General features: G+C 42.8%; 1 protein-coding gene across 1 annotated transcript in view; it reads left to right on the plus strand.

Moving 5' to 3' along the window:
- Positions 1-13,440: 13,440 nt before the first annotated feature.
- The window catches only part of LOC142312635 (scavenger receptor cysteine-rich domain-containing protein DMBT1-like), a 35,462-nt gene continuing 28,953 nt past the window's right edge, over positions 13,441-19,949 (plus strand). The window contains exons 1-3 of the mRNA XM_075351632.1: positions 13,441-13,549; positions 14,047-14,364; positions 17,053-17,424. Of these exons, the coding sequence (XP_075207747.1) occupies positions 13,441-13,549; positions 14,047-14,364; positions 17,053-17,424 (799 nt within the window). The remainder of the gene's footprint in view (positions 13,550-14,046; positions 14,365-17,052; positions 17,425-19,949) is intronic.

A 19,949-nucleotide genomic window follows, 5' to 3' on the forward strand; every position in this document is an offset into this window, starting at 1 on the left:
TAAAAGGAGCCAAGATGAACAAGTCATGGTTCAGCAAAGACTTTGCTACCTACCCCGGGGTCATCCTGGGGACGGTTAAGAATGGCGTATTTTTGAATGTGCTTGATGCAAATCTAGCTGTGAAGTGTACAACTGGGGCAAAACTGCTGCCACTGAAGGGGTTGGTGTGTGTGGGGCCCAATTTTTGGAAAAAAGGGAGACTCCGCTTGGAGTAACCCTTGCTTGCTGTGTTTTTTAAAAGGAGCCAAGATGAACAGAGCTGGGATAAGGAAAGACTTTGCTACCTACCCCGGTGTCATCCTGGGGACGGTTAAGTATGGCGTATTTTTGAATGTGCTTGATGCAAATCTAGCTGTGAAGTGTACAACTGGGGCAAACCTGCTGCCACAGAAGGGGTGGGTGTGTGTGGGGCCCAATTTTTGGAAAAAAGGGAGATTCTGCTTGGAGTAACCCTTGCTTGCCGTGTTTTTTAAAAGGAGCCAAGACGAACAGAGCTGGGATCAGGAAAGACTTTGCTACCTACCCCGGTGCCATCCTGGGGACGGTTAAGAATGGCGTATTTTTGAATGTTCTTGATGCAAATCTAGCTGTGAAGTGTACAACTGGGGCACAACTGCTGCCACTGAAGGGGTGGGTGTGTGTGGGGCCCAATTTTTGGAAAAAAGGGAGACTCCACTTGGAGTAACCCTTGCTTGCTGTGTTTTTTAAAAGGAGCCAAGATGAACAAGTCATGGTTCAGCAAAGACTTTGCTACCTACCCCGGTGTCATCCTGGGGACGGTTAAGTATGGCGTATTTTTGAATGTGCTTGATGCAAATCAAGCTGTGAAGTGTACATCTAGGGCACAAGTGCTGCCACTGAATGGGTGGGTGTGTGTGGGCCCCAATTTTTGGAAAAAAGGGATACTCCGCTTGGAGTCACCTTGCGGTGTTTTACATGATTTTAGAAGGGCGTGCCATGCCTATATCTGTGTCTTCTCCTCTTTTTCCTTGTCCAGCTCTTTTGTTTTCGCATGAGTATATGTCCTTGTCACTTTCCCATGTGTTTGTGTTGTGTTGTGAGTTGTTTGTCACCTTTTGGACACCTTTGAGGGTGTTTTCTAGGTGTTTTTATGTGTTTGTGAATGCCTTCCATTGTTTCCTATGCGGTTCGAGTTCGGTTCGCCGAACTGAACTTGAACGAGACCTCCGTTCCACGAACCGAACTCGAGCCGAACCACGACCGGTTCGCTCATCTCTAGTTATAAAGCTCTGTAAAGCACCCGTTATACCTAGATGTTCACAATACCCTTACATGAATTCCTTGAGGGTTGTAGATTCCAATATGGCTTCAATTTTTGTTTTTTTTTTTGCTGTTTTAGCATATTAGGGGCTCTGAAGATGAAAAATAGCTTCCACAATCTACAGTATTTTAGCCAAAATTGTGCTACAGAATATAAATGCCACTATGTCCCTTCCAAGCAATGCTATGTGTCCAACAGTAGTTTCTGAACAGATTTGGGGTATTGATGTAATCAAAGACATTTCACAACAAATTTTTTGGTTATTTTTCTGTTCTTAATTCTTGGGAAAATTAAACATTAGAGGCCACAGTAACAATTTGCTGTTTTTCAATTTGACGCCCCAATGTTGTAAACATCTGTGAATGACCTATGTGTTCAATATGCTCAACACACACCTCAATGATTTCCTTCTGTGGTGTAGTTTTAAAGATTGGTCACTTCTGGTGGTTTCGTCTGTTTTGGTTCCCTAGAGACTCCACAAATGCAACATGCTGTCTGCAGTCTTTCAGTCTATTACATCCAAAATTATCCTCTAAAAAACAAATAGTGCATTTCCTTTCCTAGCCCTGCTTTGCGCCCAAACAGTAGTTTCTGACGACAAATCCAGTATTATCGGACTCGACTCAACATAAATTGAACAAAAAATTATGAGGTCCCTTTTCTCCTTCCACTCTTGAAAAAATGAAAAATATAGGACCAAAGTAACATTTTTGTGAAAAATAACAAATTTTTTCTTTTCACTTCTTCATTTTAATTCCTTGAAGCAACTGAAGGGATGACTACCTTTTTTAAATGTGGTTTTGAGTACTTTCAAAAGTCAGTTAATAAAAATGGGGTCACTTTTGGGCTTTTTTTGAAATGTAGGTCGCTAAAAGTCATTTTAAATTTGAAATGGTCCAGACTCCGTAATAAAACATTTTTTGTAACGTTTGTGGCAAAAATAAAAAATTACTGTTAAAAATTTAACCCCTCTACATGTTTAACAAAAAAATACAATTCAAAAATGATGCTAATGTAAAGTATACATTTGTCAAATGACCCTTTTATGGTTCCTGTGGCTCTGGAGACTATGTCCGGATTTCTTGCTACTGCACATGTGCAAGCGCTGGAGACTAAGTCCTATCTTGGACCCATTGCACATGTTCGGGTGACATCATCGCTGACACGAAGTCACATGTCTCTGACACCTTCTAAGCTGATTGGCCACTGGTCATGTGCTTGTGACACGTGGTCACATGTCTCTGACACCTTCTATGCCGATTGGTCGCTGGTCATGTGCTTGTGACGCTTTGCTCGGTGATAGGCCAGCGTGACGTCATTGCTGTCATTCTGGCAGCGGATTGGCTCTGGTGTCCTCCATCTTGGATGAGGCACAGAGTCTATATAAGACCCTGACACACGCCACCCGGCGCTCAGTCCTCTTGGTTCATGCATGAGGGTAGACGCCCTGTGCACGTCCCTCTAGGCATCTCTCTGTCTATGCTAGGTGAGCGCTAGGGTAACGTTCCTTATACTGCGTCTGGCAGTTGTTCGTATCCTCGCACACTAGGGGAGCGAACAGAGGTAGGAGCTTTGTGCGGCTTACGCTGCTGTCCGTCTCTTTTGCACCACTAGAAGAGCGGACCTAGGCAGCTGCCATATCTAGTGGGTCGTGTCCTTTCACACTAGTGGAGCGAACGCAGGTAGGAGCTTTGTGCGGCTTACGCTGCTGTCCGTCTCCTGGCACCACTAGAGGAACGGACCTAGGTAGGTGCCATTTCACACTCACTGCTTTTGTCTCTGTGATCTTTAACAGAGACCATTCCACACACCCTCCAAGTAAGGGAGGAATTGCTTTATTTTCTAATTATATTCCTCTGTGAGTTTAACAGAGGTATTGCACTCTGCACTTGTGCTATTATTTTTTACAGTGGCACACTTATATACCCCTTATCCTCTGCCATAGTCTGCAGCAGAGTCTTTGCACGGTGGACCCTGACTGTCTGACATTCCTTTAGGTATTATTATCAGACAGCCCCCGTAACATTAGGACTGAGCCAAGTGTCTGGCAGTTATGGCAGAATATCAGCAGTTGCACCGTTACATACAAGTACTTGAGTCGCGGCTCAAGAGTATAGAGGATAAACCTCAGACCATGGTGACATCTGCACATGATCCTCGACTTGCTCTGCCAAACAGATATTCTGGCGATGCCAGATCATGTCGTGGTTTCATTAGTCAGTGTCAGATACACCTAGAGGTCAACTCTTTTCGCTTCTCTACGGAGAGGTCCAGAGTTGGCTTTATCATCTCCATACTTCAGGACAAAGCCTTAGAATGGGCGACTCCCTTATGGGAGCGCTCTGATGTGGTTACTCTGAGACATCAAGACTTTCTTGATTCTCTTAAAGCGGTATTCATGGGTCCGCAGGTTACCCATGATGCGGCCCTGAGACTCTTAGATCTATCTCAGGGTTCGTTATCCACTAGTTCTTATGCCATTGCTTTTAGAACTCTGGTGGCAGATCTAGATTGGCCAGAGAAGGTGTTGATTCCTATCTTCTGGAGAGGGTTGGCGAGCTATGTCAAGGATGACCTTGCTACTCGTGAGGTCCCTGCTTCTCTGGAGGACTTGATCACAGTAGCAACGAGGATCGACGTACGCCATAGGGAACGTAGACTCGAGGTCTCTTCCTCACGCCCTAAGCATCGGGCTATTCCAGTTGTTGAGGGTCCACTACCATCTTCCTCAGCATCTGAAACATCTCCCACTCCTATGGAGTTAGGTCATACGTCCTCCAGACTACGCAAGTCTGGTTCTCCTATATGTTACGTATGTCGTCAGGCTGGGCACTATGCCAACAAGTGTTCTAGTCGTCAGGGAAACTCCCAGGCCTAGTAACCATTAGAGGGGGGTTACTAGAGACGTCTTCTGCACCCTCTAAGTGTAGTATCCCAGGTCAGCTCTCATTCTCTGAGAATACATGGCCTATTATGGCTTTTGTGGATTCCGGAGCTGACGGGACTTTTGTGTCCTCAGGATTTTTAAAGGGACACAATATTCCCTCTATCATGTTAGAGGCGCCTATTCCTGTCCGTGTTGTTAATGGGACTATGTTGTCTGACTCCATTACATTGAGGACAGTTCCCTTGCGCCTTTCCCTGCCTCAGGGTCACATAGAAGAGATTTCTTTTCTTGTTTTGCCTGAGGGTATAGACGACGTCCTTCTGGGTCTCCCATGGCTTCGGACTCATGCTCCTCACATTGACTGGGAGTCCGACAGCATTATTAGTTGGGGTTCGAAATGTCAGTTCCGATGTCTTCCCTTACCACCTAAGGTCATTGCGGTTGCATCAACTGATCTCTCTCCCATACCTACACCCTATTTGGATTTCGCTGACGTGTTCTCCAAACAGGGTGCTGAGGTTCTTCCACCCCATAGGCCGTATGACTGTGCCATAGACTTTATCCCAGGTTTGGTTCCACCTAAGGGCAGGGTTTACCCCCTGTCGATACCTGAGTCGGAGGCCATGTCGACCTATATAAGAGAGAGTTTAGAGAAGGGGTTCATTCGTAAGTCTGTCTCTCCCGCGGGAGCTGGGTTTTTCTTTGTTCGGAAGAAAGAGGGTGATTTGCGTCTCTGCATAGATTACAGGGGTCTCAACGCAATCACAATAAAGAACAAATACCCGTTACCTTTAATTTCGGAGCTCTTTGACAGACTGAGGGGAGCTCAGGTTTTTACGAAGTTGGATCTGCGGGGTGCATATAACTTGGTACGAATTCGAGAGGGTGACGAATGGAAGACCGCTTTTAACACCCGAGACGGTCACTATGAATACCTCGTCATGCCTTTTGGTTTATGTAATGCCCCTGCAGTATTTCAGGACTTCGTAAACGATGTGTTCAGGGATTTACTGTTATCCTCCGTCGTGGTGTATCTGGACGACATCCTGATTTTTTCTCCTGATCTGGAGACTCATCGTCAGGATGTCGTTCGTGTCCTTTCCCGTTTAAGGGAGCACTCTTTGTTTGCTAAACTCGAAAAATGTGTATTTGAGCAGTCATCCTTGCCTTTTTTGGGCTACATTATCTCACAAGAGGGTCTGGCTATGGATCCTGCGACGCTCTCTGCTGTCCTGGAATGGTCCGAACCTCATTCCTTGAAGGCGGTGCAACGCTTCTTAGGATTCATAAATTATTACAGGCAGTTCATACCCCATTTCTCTACTTTGGTGGCCCCTTTGGTGGCCTTGACTAAGAAAGGTGCTAATCCAAAAGTCTGGTCTACTGAGACATCCCAGGCTTTTGAGGCAGTAAAAAGACACTTTTCAACTGCTCCCGTTCTTCAAAGACCCGATGAGAATAAGCCCTTCCTCTTGGAGGTTGATGCCTCTTCAGTGGGTGCTGGTGCGGACTTGTATCAAAAGAACGGTGCAGGTAGAAAAAGGCCATGTTTCTTCTTTGCTTAACCCCTTAACGACCGCCGATACGCCTTTTAACGGCGACAAATTAGGGTACTTTTTCCGATCCGCCGCTTTTTAACGGCGGTCGGAAAAAAGGGTCTAGCGCCCCCCAGAGTCAGAAAATTTCCGGGGTCTCAGCTGCCGGGGGTAGCTGAGACCCTGGAGATCATGATTCGGGCCGGTTTTTCCGGTCCCCAGTCACGTGATGACCGGTATACACCGTATACCGATCATCAAGTTATAGTAAATGACCGGGCCGGTAAAAAATGATTTATCTCCCATCTGGCATGATCAAACATGCCAGATGGGAGATAAATCTTTTTCCCGGTTCCCTCCGGTCCCCTCGGTATCCCCAAAGTGCTCCCCCGACCCCCAACCCCCTCCTGAAAATCCAAGATGGCCGCGCGCACCGGCGAGCACAGCAGCGCGCCGGCCGCATTTACAGTGTTCCTATGGTTTCTGTCGTATGTGCCATAACACATGCGACAGAAACCTGCTCCCTAGGCCCTGCCGGGTCCCCCCCTAACCCCCCGGTGTCATACATACCTGTCGGAGCGCTGATCCCCCGCGGCCCCCTCCTCCGGCTCCTTCTCAGCAGACGCCGGTCACACGTGCAGAGCAGCTGACAGCTTCCTGTGTTCAGGACGCTGGCTGCTGCTGCTGCTGCTGCTGCTGCTCGCACTCTGCAGCTGTGACCCAGGGAGGGTGGGTGCAGATTCTTTGCACCCACTCTCCTCAAATGGAGGGTCTGCCCTCCTAGAAAATGGGGGATACGTTCCCTGAACGTGTCCCCCATATTCTAGAAGGTCCAGAGGCAACGTGGGACGTCCAAATGGATTATTGTGGATTTTTTTTTTCTTTTCAATAAATTGGTCAATCAGGGAATGTTTTGGGGAGTGTTTTTTCAAATAAATTTTTTTTTGTTGTCAATTTTTTTTTTTATTACTGTCAATTAGTTATGTCGGGTATCTGATAGACGCCGTGACATAACTAATTGCTGGGCTTGATGCCAGGTGACATTACACACCTGGTATCAACCCCATTCATTACCCCGTTAGCCAACGCACCAGGGCGCGGGATGAGCTGGGGCGAAGCGCCAGAATTGGCGCATCTAATGGATGCGCCACTTCTGGGGCGGCTGCGGCCTGCTATTTTTAGGCTGGGAAGAGTCCAATAACCGTGGCTCTTCCCATCCTGAGAATACCAGACCCCAGCTGTCAGCTTCACCTTGGCTGGTGATCTAATTTGGGGGGACCCCACGTTTGTTTGTTTTTTTTAATTATTTATTTATAAATAATTAAAAAAAACAAACAGCTTGGGGAGCCCTCCAAATTGATCACCAGACAAGATGAAGCTGTCAGCTGTGGTTTGCAGGCTACAGCTGTCTGCTTTACCCTAGCTGGCTATCAAAAATAGGGGGGACCCCACGTCATTTATTTTAATTCTTTTTTTTTTTTTGGGCTAAATACAAGGCTAGGCATCCTTTAGTGTCACATGAAAGGCACTAAAGGGCGCCAGCTTAGAATATGCAGGGGGGTGGGACGTTATATATGTTTGACATCTATCCATTCATCCATTGTAGCATTTTACGCTGTGTGCCCACAATCAGGGTTTGCAACGTTTTGGGCGCAGAGTGTTTTCCCTGCTTCCATAACGCTGCGTTGTGCAGTAGAAGCACAGTGGCAGGATTTTTAGAAATCCCGTGCCCACTGTGTTTCTTTTCTCCGCAGCATAAATCGACCTGTGGCGCAGCTTCCCGAGCCTCAGGATGTCAATTTATGCTGCGGAGATGAGTGTTCTTTGCAGGTAGAATAGAACTAAAGTCCACAGCAGCCTGAACCCAAATCGTGGGCATGGGCAGCTGCGTTCTCCCGTGGACAACACTCACATTTCTGCAGGAGGCTGACACTGGGTACTAGACGCCGTGTCGCTGGATCATGGCCACATAGCCTAAAGGCTACTTTACACGCTGCGATATCGGTCCCGATATCGCTAGCGTGGGTACCCGCCCCCATCTGTTGTGCGACACGGGCAAATCGCTGCCCGTGCCGCACAACATCGTGCAGATGCGTCACACATACTTACCTGCCCGGCGACGTCGCTGTGACCGGCGAACCGCCTCCTTTCTAAGGGGGCGGTCCGTGTGGCGTCACAGTGACGTCACTGAGCGGCCGCCCAATAGAAGCGGAGGGGCGGAGATGAGTGGCCGGAACATCCCGCCCACCTCCTTCCTTCCTCATAGCGGCCGGGAGGCAGGTAAGTTGAGGTTCCTCGTTCCTGCGGCGTCACACATAGCGATATGTGCTGCCGCAGGAGCGACGAACTACATCGTTACTGCTGCAGTAACGATAATCGAGAATGGACCCCCATGTCACCGATGAGCGATTTTGCACGTTTTTGCAACGATGCAAAATCGCTCATCGGTGTCACACGCAGCAACATCGCTAATGCGGCCGGATGTGCGTCACCAATTTCGTGACCCCAACGACTCCGCATTAGCGATGTCGCAGCGTGTAAAGCCCCCTTAACAGTGAGAAATTTGTTGCTACAGCAACATTTTTGTGAAGTACCTGTGGATTCAAAATGTTTACTATACTCCTGAATAAAATCCTTGAGGGGTCCAGTTTCCAAAATGAGGTCACTTGTGGGGGGTTTCTGATGTATAGGTGCCCAAGGGGCCCTGCTAATGTGACATGGTGCGCGCAATTTACTTCAACTTTTCCAAAATTCAAATGGTGCTCCTTCCATTCCAAGCCCTCCCATTTATCCAAACAAAGGTTTTTGGCCACATGTGGGGTATCCCTGCGCTCACAAGAAATTAGATAACAACCTGTGGGGTACACGTTTTGTTGTTGCCTCTTGAAAAAGTGAAAAATGTGTCGCTAAATCAACATTTTTGTGAAAAAAATGAAAATTTCAATATGGCAACCTAAGCTTATCAAATTCTGTGAAGTATTCGTGGATTCAAAATGCTCAATATACACCTAGATTAAAGCCTTGAGGGGTCTTATTTCCAGAATGGGGTCACTTGTGGTGGACCTCCACTGCTTAGGCACCTCAGGGGTTCTCCTAATGCAACATGGCGTCCGCTATTGATTCCAGCCAATTTTGCAGTCAAATTGCACTCCTTCTCTTCTGAGCCCTGTAGTGTGCCCAAACAGTTGATTTCCACCACATATAAGATATCACCAAACTCAGGAGAAATTGCACAATAAATTTCATGGTGATTTTTTTCCTGTTACCCTTGTGAAAAAAAAAAGCTACCTGGTTGAAGTAACAATTTTGTGGTAAAATTTTATTTTTTTATTTTCATGGCTCAACGTTATAAACTTCTGTAAAGCACCTGGGGGTTCAGGGTACTCACCAAACATCAAGATAAATTCCTTGAGGGGCCTAGTTTCCAATATGGGGTCACTTGTGGTGTTTTTTTGCTGTTTACGTACCTTAGGGGTCCTCCAAATTCGACATGGTGCCCGCAATCTTTTTCAGCCAAATTTCCTTTCCAAAATTCAAATATTGCTCCTTCCGTTCCAAGCCCTCCCATTTCTCCAAACAAAGGTTTCAGACCACAAGTGAGGTATCACCGCGCTCATAAAAAAGTGGGTAACAAACATTGGGGTCAAATTTTTGGAATTACCTCTTGAAAAAGTGAAAAAATTGATGCTAAAGCAACATTTTTGAGAAAAAAATGAAAATTTTCAATGTGACAACGTAACGTTATCAAAATCTGTGAAATACCTGTGGATCCAAAATGCTCACTATACCCCTAGATAGAAGCCTTAAGGGGTCTAGTTTCCAAAATGGTGTCACTTGTGAGGGGTTTCTGCTGTTTAGGTACCTTAGCGGACATGTAAATGCAACATGGTGCCCGCAATCTATTTCAGCCAAATTTGCTTTCCAAAATTCAAATATTGCTCCTTCTGTTCCGAGCCCTCCCATTTGTCCAAACAAAGGTTTCTGACCACATGTGGGGTATTGGCGCGTTCATAAGAAAGTGGGTAACAAGTTTTGGGGTTTATTTTGTTGTGTTATTTCTTCTAAAAGTGAATAAATTTGGGGTAGAGCAACATTTTAGGTAAAATTTTATTTTTTGCTTTTTTTCATTCCACTTTGCTTTAGTTCCTGTGAAGCACCTGAAGGGTTAATAAACTTCTTGGATGTGGTTTTGAGTACCTTGAGGGGTGCTGTTTTGAGAATGGTGTCACTTTTAGGTATTTTCTGTCACTTAGGCCTCTCAAAGTCACTTCAAATGTGATGTGGTCCCTAAAAAAATGGTTTTGTGAATTTTGTTGAAAAAATGGGAAATTGCTGATGAACTTTGACCCCTTCTAACTTCCTAACCCCAAAACATTTTGTTTCAGAAATTGCGGTAATGTAAAGTAGACATGTGGGAAATGTTATTTATTAACTGTTTTGTGTGACATAACTCTCTGGGTTAAGGGCATAAAAATTAAAAGTTTGAAAATTGCAAAATTTTCAAAATTTTCATCAAATTTCCGATTTTTTCACAAATAAAAGCAAAAAATATCGTTCTACATTTATAACTATCATGAAGTACAATATGTCACGAAAAAACAAAGTCAGAATCACCGGGATCCGTTGAAGCGTTCCAGAGTTATGACCTCATAAAGTGACACTGGTCAGAATTGCAAAAAATGGCCTGGTCATTAAGTACAAAACTGGCTTCGTCCTTAAGGGGTTAAACCTTTTCACTGGCAGAGAGAAACTATACTATTGGGGATAGGGAACTGCTCGCCCTGAGATTAGCCTTGGAGGAGTGGCGTCACTTGCTGGAAGGAGCAAAACATCCTTTCCAGGTCTATACAGACCATAAGAATCTGACGTACTTACAAACTGCTCAGTGTCTGAATCCTCGCCAAGCCTGCTGGTCCTTGTTTTTCTCCCGCTTTCATTTCTCCATCAACTATCTGTCTGGGAGTAAGAATAACAAGGCAGACGCTCTGTCTCGCTCTATGGTTTCTACCCAGGAAGAGATTGACGAACCTCTTCTTATCCTTCCCTCCAGGGTTTTTCATACGCTCTCCCCTGTGACGTTAGACCAAATCCCACCGGGCAAGACCTTTGTGCCGCCTGATCGACAGAATGATATACTGTCATGGGCCCACACCTCAAAGGTGGGTGGGCATTTTGGTATTAGGCGGACACGAGAGTTACTGGAGAGGTGGTATTGGTGGCCACACTTAGCCAGCCACGTCAAGAGATATGTCGGTTCCTGCTACTCGTGTGCTCGCAACCAACCATTATGGCAGAGACCGGCTGGGCTCTTGCATCCTTTACCAGTGCCAGATAGACCATGGGAGGTGGTAGGCATGGACTTTGTGGGTGATCTTCCGTGTTCACAGGGACATAGATTTGTGAGGGTCATTACGGACCATTTCTCCCAGATGGTTCATCTCGTACCATTATCGAGAATTCCGTCTTCCAGGGTACTAGCCAAACTATTCCTCAAGCATGTCTTTAGGCTTCACGGGATGCCAGATCGTATCATTTGTGATAGAGGCCCGCAATTTGCTTCCCGTTTCTGGCGAGATCTTTGTAGCCTTCTTCAAATTGAGTTGAATCTCTCTTCGGCATACCATCCGGAGACCAATGGTTTGGTTGAGCGTACCAATCAATCCATGATTATATACCTTCGACACTTTGTTGCTGAGAACCACGATAATTGGTCCTCCCTCCTACCCTGGGCAGAATTGGCCCTTAACAATTCCCTGGCTGAGGCCACTGGGCAGACACCATTCGTACTCAATAATGGGCAACACCCTAGGGTACCGGTACCGTTTCCCGCTGCTGCACCTTCTCCTCTTGTGGCCGACTGGGCAACTAATGCCAGAGAGGATCGGACTCAAGAGTCGATCCAAGCAGCTAAGGACCGTATGAAGACGGTGTCCGATCGGTTTCGTCGCCCGGCTCCTGTCTTTTCTCCAGGGGATTTTGTGTGGCTCTCTGCAAAGCACGTGAAACTTAGAGTGAGCTCTGTCAAATTTGCTCCTCGCTTCCTGGGTCCTTATGAGCTTCTTCGACAGGTAAATCCTGTAGTCAACCAATTGAAGTTACCCGTCCATCTTAGGATCCATGACAAATTCCATGTTTCACTGCTGAAGCCGGCTATTTTACCTCACGCTCGTGAAGTGCACTCCCCTGCCTCTGATTCCTCTCGCTCTAGCTATGAGGTACGAGCCATAGTTGGTTCTAAGATGGTTAGAGGGCGCAGGTTCTTCTTGATAGATTGGGAGGGCTATGGCCCGGAACATCGCTCCTGGGAGCCTGAGGAGGCTGTCCATGCTCCCGACTTAGTTGCCAATTACCTGCGTCGCCGGGAGGGGGGCCCTGGGGGGGGAGGTACTGTTACGGTTGCTGTGGCTCTGGAGACTATGTCCGGATTTCTTGCTACTGCACATGTGCAAGAGCTGGAGACTAAGTCCTATCTTGGAGCCATTGCACATGTGCGGGTGACATCATCGCTGACACGAGGTAACATGTCTCTGACACCTTCTAAGCTGATTGGCCACTGGTCATGTGCTTGTGACACGTGGTCACATGTCTCTGACACCTTCTATGCCGATTGGTCGCTGGTCATGTGCTTGTGACGCTTTGCTCGGTGATAGGCCAGCGTGACGTCATTGCTGTTATTCTGGCAGTGGATTGGCTCTGGTGTCCTCCAACTTGGATGAGGCACAGAGTCTATATAAGACCCTGACCCATGCCGCCCGGCGCTCAGTCCTCTTGCTACAGGGTAGACGCCCTGTGCACATCCCTCTAGGCATCTCTCTGTCTATGCTAGGTGAGCGCTACCGGCAGGGTAGCGTTCTTATACCTTACAGCTTCGGCTGCAGTCCGTATCCTTACCTCTTAGTGGAGCGGACATAGGCAGGTGCCTGAGGCACATGGTCCGGCTAGGCCTTGTGATTCTACTCGTAGGTGGACGTTGCCGCTAGGGTAACGTTCCTTATACTGCTTCTGGCAGATGTTCGTATCCTCGCACACTAGGGGAGCGAACGCAGGTAGGAGCTTTGTGCGGCTTACGATGCTGTCCGTCTCTTTTGCACCACTAGAAGAGCGGACCTAGGCAGCTGCCATATCTAGTGGTTCGTGTCCTCGCACACTAGTGGAGCGAACGCAGGTAGGAGCTTTGTGCGGCTTACGCTGCTGTCCATCTCCTGGCACCACTAGAGAATCGGACCTAGGTAGGTGCCATTTCACACTCACTGCTTTTGTCTCTGTGATCTTTAACAGAGACCATTCCACACACCCTCCAAGTAAGGGAGGAATTGCTTTATTTTCTAATTATATTCCTCTGTGAGTTTAACAGAGGTATTGCACTCTGCACTTGTGCTAATATTTTTTACAGTGGCGCACTTATATACCCCTTATCGTCTGCCATAGTCTGCAGTAGAGTCTTTGCACGGTGTACCATGACTGTCTGACATTCCTTTAGGTATTATTATCAGACAGCCCCCGTAACAGACCCATACTAATTATTTTAAATGGTATGGAATTAAAATGTAAATTTTTGGCACACCGAGATGCCAAGACTGGACACAGAGGTTCACACATATCTATAGCATATAAAAGTGGAAGTATAAAAGTGGTTCAAGATAAGAATTAAAAATAGCAGCACTCACTGTCTCAAGAGTTAAATTTATTGTGGCAAAAAAGTAGAATGGAAAAGGCGGTGGAGAACAAAAAGGATGATGGCCATTTTGTGTTACCCACACGCTTCAAAGGTCCTGTGCAGGAGGTTTAAAGAGAATATTCAGTTAGAAGAGAATATTCACTCTCTTAATGCATGTATAAGTGAAGGTAGACAGGATATTAGAAGTCTGGAATTCCGATTAAGATGGAAGTTGACCCGTTGACACATTGCACTTTTATTCAATATTTTGTGCAGGTTAGAAAAAAGTGTAGCCAGCCATCTAGAACCTTCATGACAGTGCATAAAAATTAGTCACTTTTTGGCCCTGTCAGCAAAAATAAGTAAGGCGTCCATGATGTTTTTGAGCCTGAAAAAACTTATACAAGTTATTTTGACTGCATTTATCATCATGTTTTAGTTTTCAGTGAATGCAGCTAATGGTTTCTTATCAAATATATGGACTGCAGACAAATATCACTTGTAATCTTAATGATTTCCCATGGTTTTTCCATGTGTCTATAAAAAGTATTGTCTTTCAGGGGGTTTTTTTATAAAATGTCCAGAAAAAATAAGATTAAGTTGACTAACCTGTTTGGACTATTTCATTGAGACTATTTAAAGTGTAAAATTTTTGGAAATGACAATTTTCCTATTTTATTTTTAGGTTCAGACATGTCTTTAAGACTGGTAAATGGCAATGGTCAATGTAACGGTCGTGTAGAAATCCTCTATAATGGAGCATGGGGAACTGTGTGTGATGATTATTTTGATTTGAACGCTGCACAAGTTGTATGCAGGCAGTTAAGTTGCGGCAACGCACTTGCAGCTAATGGCAGTGCTGCTTTTGGCCAAGGACAAGGACAAATTGTATTGGATGATGTGCAATGTACCGGCAATGAACAACATGTATGGGACTGTCAACACCAACCCTATACAGTACACAACTGTGGCCACAATGAAGATGCTGGAGTTGTCTGCTCAGGTATAATCAGATAGAAGAAACTCTTTTTAATCATTTGTTATCATTCCATGCTTTATCATAGATGTTAGAGTTCAGGTAGATCATATTTTTAGACTGTCTACAACTTAGGGTACTGTAAACAAAAAATAGATTTTGTAGGGAAGTCCTAGAGGATTACAGGTATATTGGTTTCTGCCCCATCACCACCCAGCTGCTATTATGTTTTATGTGGGATAGGAGGATTACTTTGTGAGGTCATAAATAAGCCAACCATGAAATGATGATAAGTTAAACTTTTTTCAGCGGAAACATACTAACAAAAGACTTAATAAACGTTTAATGTTTTTCACTATGTTTTTTTTTTCAAATTGCATTTACTTTCTATTTTTTTTACTGTCATGTCAATACTATTTTACTAAGGTGACAAAGCACAAGTAAATCTTTTATATACACATGCTCTGTGACAAAGGAATGATTGATGCAGGTCCCACCACAATGATCCACATTTATTTTGAGAATAGGGTCAGACTGCTGTCAATGGAGAGTTTCCAAAATGGGGTCACTTGAGGGGGTTTCTGCTGTTTTGGCATGTCAGGGACTCATCAAATGTGACAATGATGTATACAGTATATTACAGCCAAAATGGTGGTCCTAAATTGAAATAGCACACCTCCCATTTTAAGCCTTGCAAAGTGCCTAAACAGCAGTTATCTACCACAAATTGGGTGTTAGCAAACTCAGGAGAAATTTCACAACCATTTGTGTGGTCCACTTTTTCCTTTAAGACTTGGCAAAATGAAAAAATTGAGTATAAAGCAGCATTTTAGTGGGAAAAAATATAATTTTCATTTTCACATCCAATGTTATAAAGCTCTGTAAAGCACCCGTTAGACCTAGATGTTCACAATACCCTTACATGAATTCCTTGAGGGTTGTAGATTCCAATATGGCTTCAAATTTTTTTTTTTGCTGTTTTAGCATATTAGGGGCTCTGAAGATGCAAAATAGCTCCCACAATCTACAGTATTTTAGCCAAAATTGAGCTACAGAACATAAATGCAACTATGTCCCTTCCAAGCAATGCTATGTCTCCAACAGTAGTTTCTGAACAGATTTGGGGTATTGATGTAATCAAAAACATTTCACAACACATTTTTGGTTATTTTTCTGTTCTTAATTCTTGGGAAAATTAAACATTAGAGGCAACAGTAACAATTTGTTGTTTTTCATTTCGACGCCCCAATGTTGTAAACATCTGTGAATGACCTATGTGTTCAATATGCTCAACACACACCTCAGTGATTTCCTTCTGTGGTGTAGTTTTAAAGATTGGTCACTTCTGGTGGTTTCGTCTGTTTTGGTTCCCTAGAGACTCCACAAATGCAACATGCTGTCTGCAGTCTTTCAGTCTATTATATCCAAAATTATCCTCTAAAAAACAAATAGTGCATTTCCTTTCCTTGCCCTGCTTTGCGCCCAAACAGTAGTTTCTGACCACAAATCCAGTATTAACAGACTCAACATAAATTGCACAAAAAATTATGAGGTCCCTTTTCTCCTTCCACTCTTGAAAAATTGAAAAATATGGGACCAAAGTAACATTTTTGTGGAAATAACTAATTTTTTCTTTTAACTTCTTCATTTTAATTTCTTGCAGCACCTGAAGGGATAACTACCTTTTTAAATGTGGTTTTGAGTACTTTCAAAAGTCTGTTAATTAAAATGGGGTCACTTTTGGGCTTTTTTTGAAATGTAGGTCGCTAAAAGTCATTTTAAATTTGAAGTGGTCCACACTGCATAATAAAACATTTTTTGTAACGTTTGTGGCAAAAATAAAAAATTACTGTTAAAAATGTAACCCCACTACATGTTTAACAAAAAAATACAATTCAAAAATGATGCTAATGTAAAGTATATATTTGTCAAATGACCGATACTAATTATTTTAAATGGTATCGAATTAAAATGTAAATTTTTGTCACACCGAAATGCCAAGACTGGACACAGAGTTTCACACATATCTATAGCATATAAAAGTGGAAGTATAAAAGAGGTTCAAGATAAGAATTAAAAATAGCAGCACTCACTGTCTCAAGAGTTAAATTTATTGTGGCAAAAAAGTAGAATGGAAAAGGCGGTGGAGAAAAAAAAAGGATGATGGCCATTTTGTGTTACCCACATGCTTCAAAGGTCCTGTGCAGGAGGTTTAAAGAGAATATTCAGTTAGAAGAGAATATTCACTCTCTTAATGCATGTATAAGTGAAGGTAAACAGGATATTAGAAGTCTGGAATTCCGATTAAGATGGAAGTTGACCCGTTGACACATTGCACTTTTATTCAATATTTTGTGCAGGTTAGAAAAAAGTGTAGCCAGCCATCTAGAACCTTCATGACAGTGCATAAAAATTAGTCACTTTTTGGCCCTGTCAGCAAAAATAAGTAAGGCGTCCATGATGTTTTTGAGCCTGAAAAAACTTATACAAGTTATTTTGACTGCATTTATCATCATGTTTTAGTTTTCAGTGAATGCAGCTAATGGTTTCTTATCAAATATATGGACTGCAGACAAATATCACTTGTAATCTTAATGATTTCCCATGGTTTTTCCATGTGTCTATAAAAAGTATTGTCTTTCAGGGTTTTTTTTTATAAAATGTCCAGAAAAAATAAGATTAAGTTGACTAACCTGTTTGGACTATTTCATTGAGACTATTTAAAGTGTAAAATTTTTGGAAATGACAATTTTCCTATTTTATTTTTAGGTTCAGACATGTCTTTAAGACTGGTAAATGGCAATGGTCAATGTAACGGTCGTGTAGAAATCCTCTATAATGGAGCATGGGGAACTGTGTGTGATGATTATTTTGATTTGAACGCTGCACAAGTTGTATGCAGGCAGTTAAGTTGCGGCAACGCACTTGCAGCTAATGGCAGTGCTGCTTTTGGCCAAGGACAAGGACAAATTGTATTGGATGATGTGCAATGTACCGGCAATGAACAACATGTATGGGACTGTCAACACCAACCATATACAGTACACAACTGTGGCCACAATGAAGATGCTGGAGTTGTCTGCTCAGGTATAGTCAGATAGAAGAAACTCTTTTTAATCATTTGTTATCATTCCATGCTTTATCATAGATGTTAGAGTTCAGGTAGATCATATTTTTAGACTGTCTACAACTTAGGGTACTGTAAACAAAAAATAGATTTTGTAGGGAAGTCCTAGAGGATTACAGGTATATTGGTTTCTGCCCCATCACCACCCAGCTGCTATTATGTTTTATGTGGGATAGGAGGATTACTTTGTGAGGTCATAAATAAGCCAACCATGAAATGATGATAAGTTAAACTTTTTTCAGCGGAAACATACTAACAAAAGACTTAATAAACGTTTAATGTTTTTCACTATGTTTTTTTTTTCAAATTGCATTTACTTTCTATTTTTTTTACTGTCATGTCAATACTATTTTACTAAGGTGACAAAGCACAAGTAAATCTTTTATATACACATGCTCTGTGACAAAGGAATGATTGATGCAGGTCCCACCACAATGATCCACATTTATTTTGAGAATAGGGTCAGACTGCTGTCAATGGAGAGTTTCCAAAATGGGGTCACTTGAGGGGGTTTCTGCTGTTTTGGCATGTCAGGGACTCATCAAATGTGACAATGATGTATACAGTATATTACAGCCAAAATGGTGGTCCTAAATTGAAATAGCACACCTCCCATTTTAAGCCTTGCAAAGTGCCTAAACAGCAGTTATCTACCACAAATTGGGTGTTAGCAAACTCAGGAGAAATTTCACAACCATTTTTGTGGTCCACTTTTTCCTTTAAGACTTGGCAAAATGAAAAAATTGAGTATAAAGCAGCATTTTAGTGGGAAAAAATATAATTTTCATTTTCACATCCAATGTTATAAAGCTCTGTAAAGCACCCATTAGACCTCGATGTTCACAATACCCTTACATGAATTCCTTGAGGGTTGTAGATTCCAATATGGCTTCAATTTTTTTTTTTTTTTTGCTGTTTTAGCATATTAGGGGCTCTGAAGATGCAAAATAGCTCCCACAATCTACAGTATTTTAGCCAAAATTGAGCTACAGAACATAAATGCAACTATGTCCCTTCCAAGCAATGCTATGTCTCCAACAGTAGTTTCTGAACAGATTTGGGGTATTGATGTAATCAAAAACATTTCACAACACATTTTTGGTTATTTTTCTGTTCTTAATTCTTGGGAAAATTAAACATTAGAGGCAACAGTAACAATTTGTTGTTTTTCATTTCGACGCCCCAATGTTGTAAACATCTGTGAATGACCTATGTGTTCAATATGCTCAACACACACCTCAGTGATTTCCTTCTGTGGTGTAGTTTTAAAGATTGGTCACTTCTGGTGGTTTCGTCTGTTTTGGTTCCCTAGAGACTCCACAAATGCAACATGCTGTCTGCAGTCTTTCAGTCTATTATATCCAAAATTATCCTCTAAAAAACAAATAGTGCATTTCCTTTCCTTGCCCTGCTTTGCGCCCAAACAGTAGTTTCTGACCACAAATCCAGTATTAACAGACTCAACATAAATTGCACAAAAAATTATGAGGTCCCTTTTCTCCTTCCACTCTTGAAAAATTGAAAAATATGGGACCAAAGTAACATTTTTGTGGAAATAACTAATTTTTTCTTTTAACTTCTTCATTTTAATTTCTTGCAGCACCTGAAGGGATAACTACCTTTTTAAATGTGGTTTTGAGTACTTTCAAAAGTCTGTTAATTAAAATGGGGTCACTTTTGGGCTTTTTTTGAAATGTAGGTCGCTAAAAGTCATTTTAAATTTGAAGTGGTCCACACTGCATAATAAAACATTTTTTGTAACGTTTGTGGCAAAAATAAAAAATTACTGTTAAAAATGTAACCCCACTACATGTTTAACAAAAAAATACAATTCAAAAATGATGCTAATGTAAAGTATATATTTGTCAAATGACCGATACTAATTATTTTAAATGGTATCGAATTAAAATGTAAATTTTTGTCACACCGAAATGCCAAGACTGGACACAGAGTTTCACACATATCTATAGCATATAAAAGTGGAAGTATAAAAGAGGTTCAAGATAAGAATTAAAAATAGCAGCACTCACTGTCTCAAGAGTTAAATTTATTGTGGCAAAAAAGTAGAATGGAAAAGGCGGTGGAGAAAAAAAAAGGATGATGGCCATTTTGTGTTACCCACATGCTTCAAAGGTCCTGTGCAGGAGGTTTAAAGAGAATATTCAGTTAGAAGAGAATATTCACTCTCTTAATGCATGTATAAGTGAAGGTAAACAGGATATTAGAAGTCTGGAATTCCGATTAAGATGGAAGTTGACCCGTTGACACATTGCACTTTTATTCAATATTTTGTGCAGGTTAGAAAAAAGTGTAGCCAGCCATCTAGAACCTTCATGACAGTGCATAAAAATTAGTCACTTTTTGGCCCTGTCAGCAAAAATAAGTAAGGCGTCCATGATGTTTTTGAGCCTGAAAAAACTTATACAAGTTATTTTGACTGCATTTATCATCATGTTTTAGTTTTCAGTGAATGCAGCTAATGGTT

The sequence above is a fragment of the Anomaloglossus baeobatrachus genome, chromosome 5, assembly GCF_048569485.1.
Source record: "Anomaloglossus baeobatrachus isolate aAnoBae1 chromosome 5, aAnoBae1.hap1, whole genome shotgun sequence".
Taxonomy (NCBI): domain Eukaryota; kingdom Metazoa; phylum Chordata; class Amphibia; order Anura; family Aromobatidae; genus Anomaloglossus; species Anomaloglossus baeobatrachus.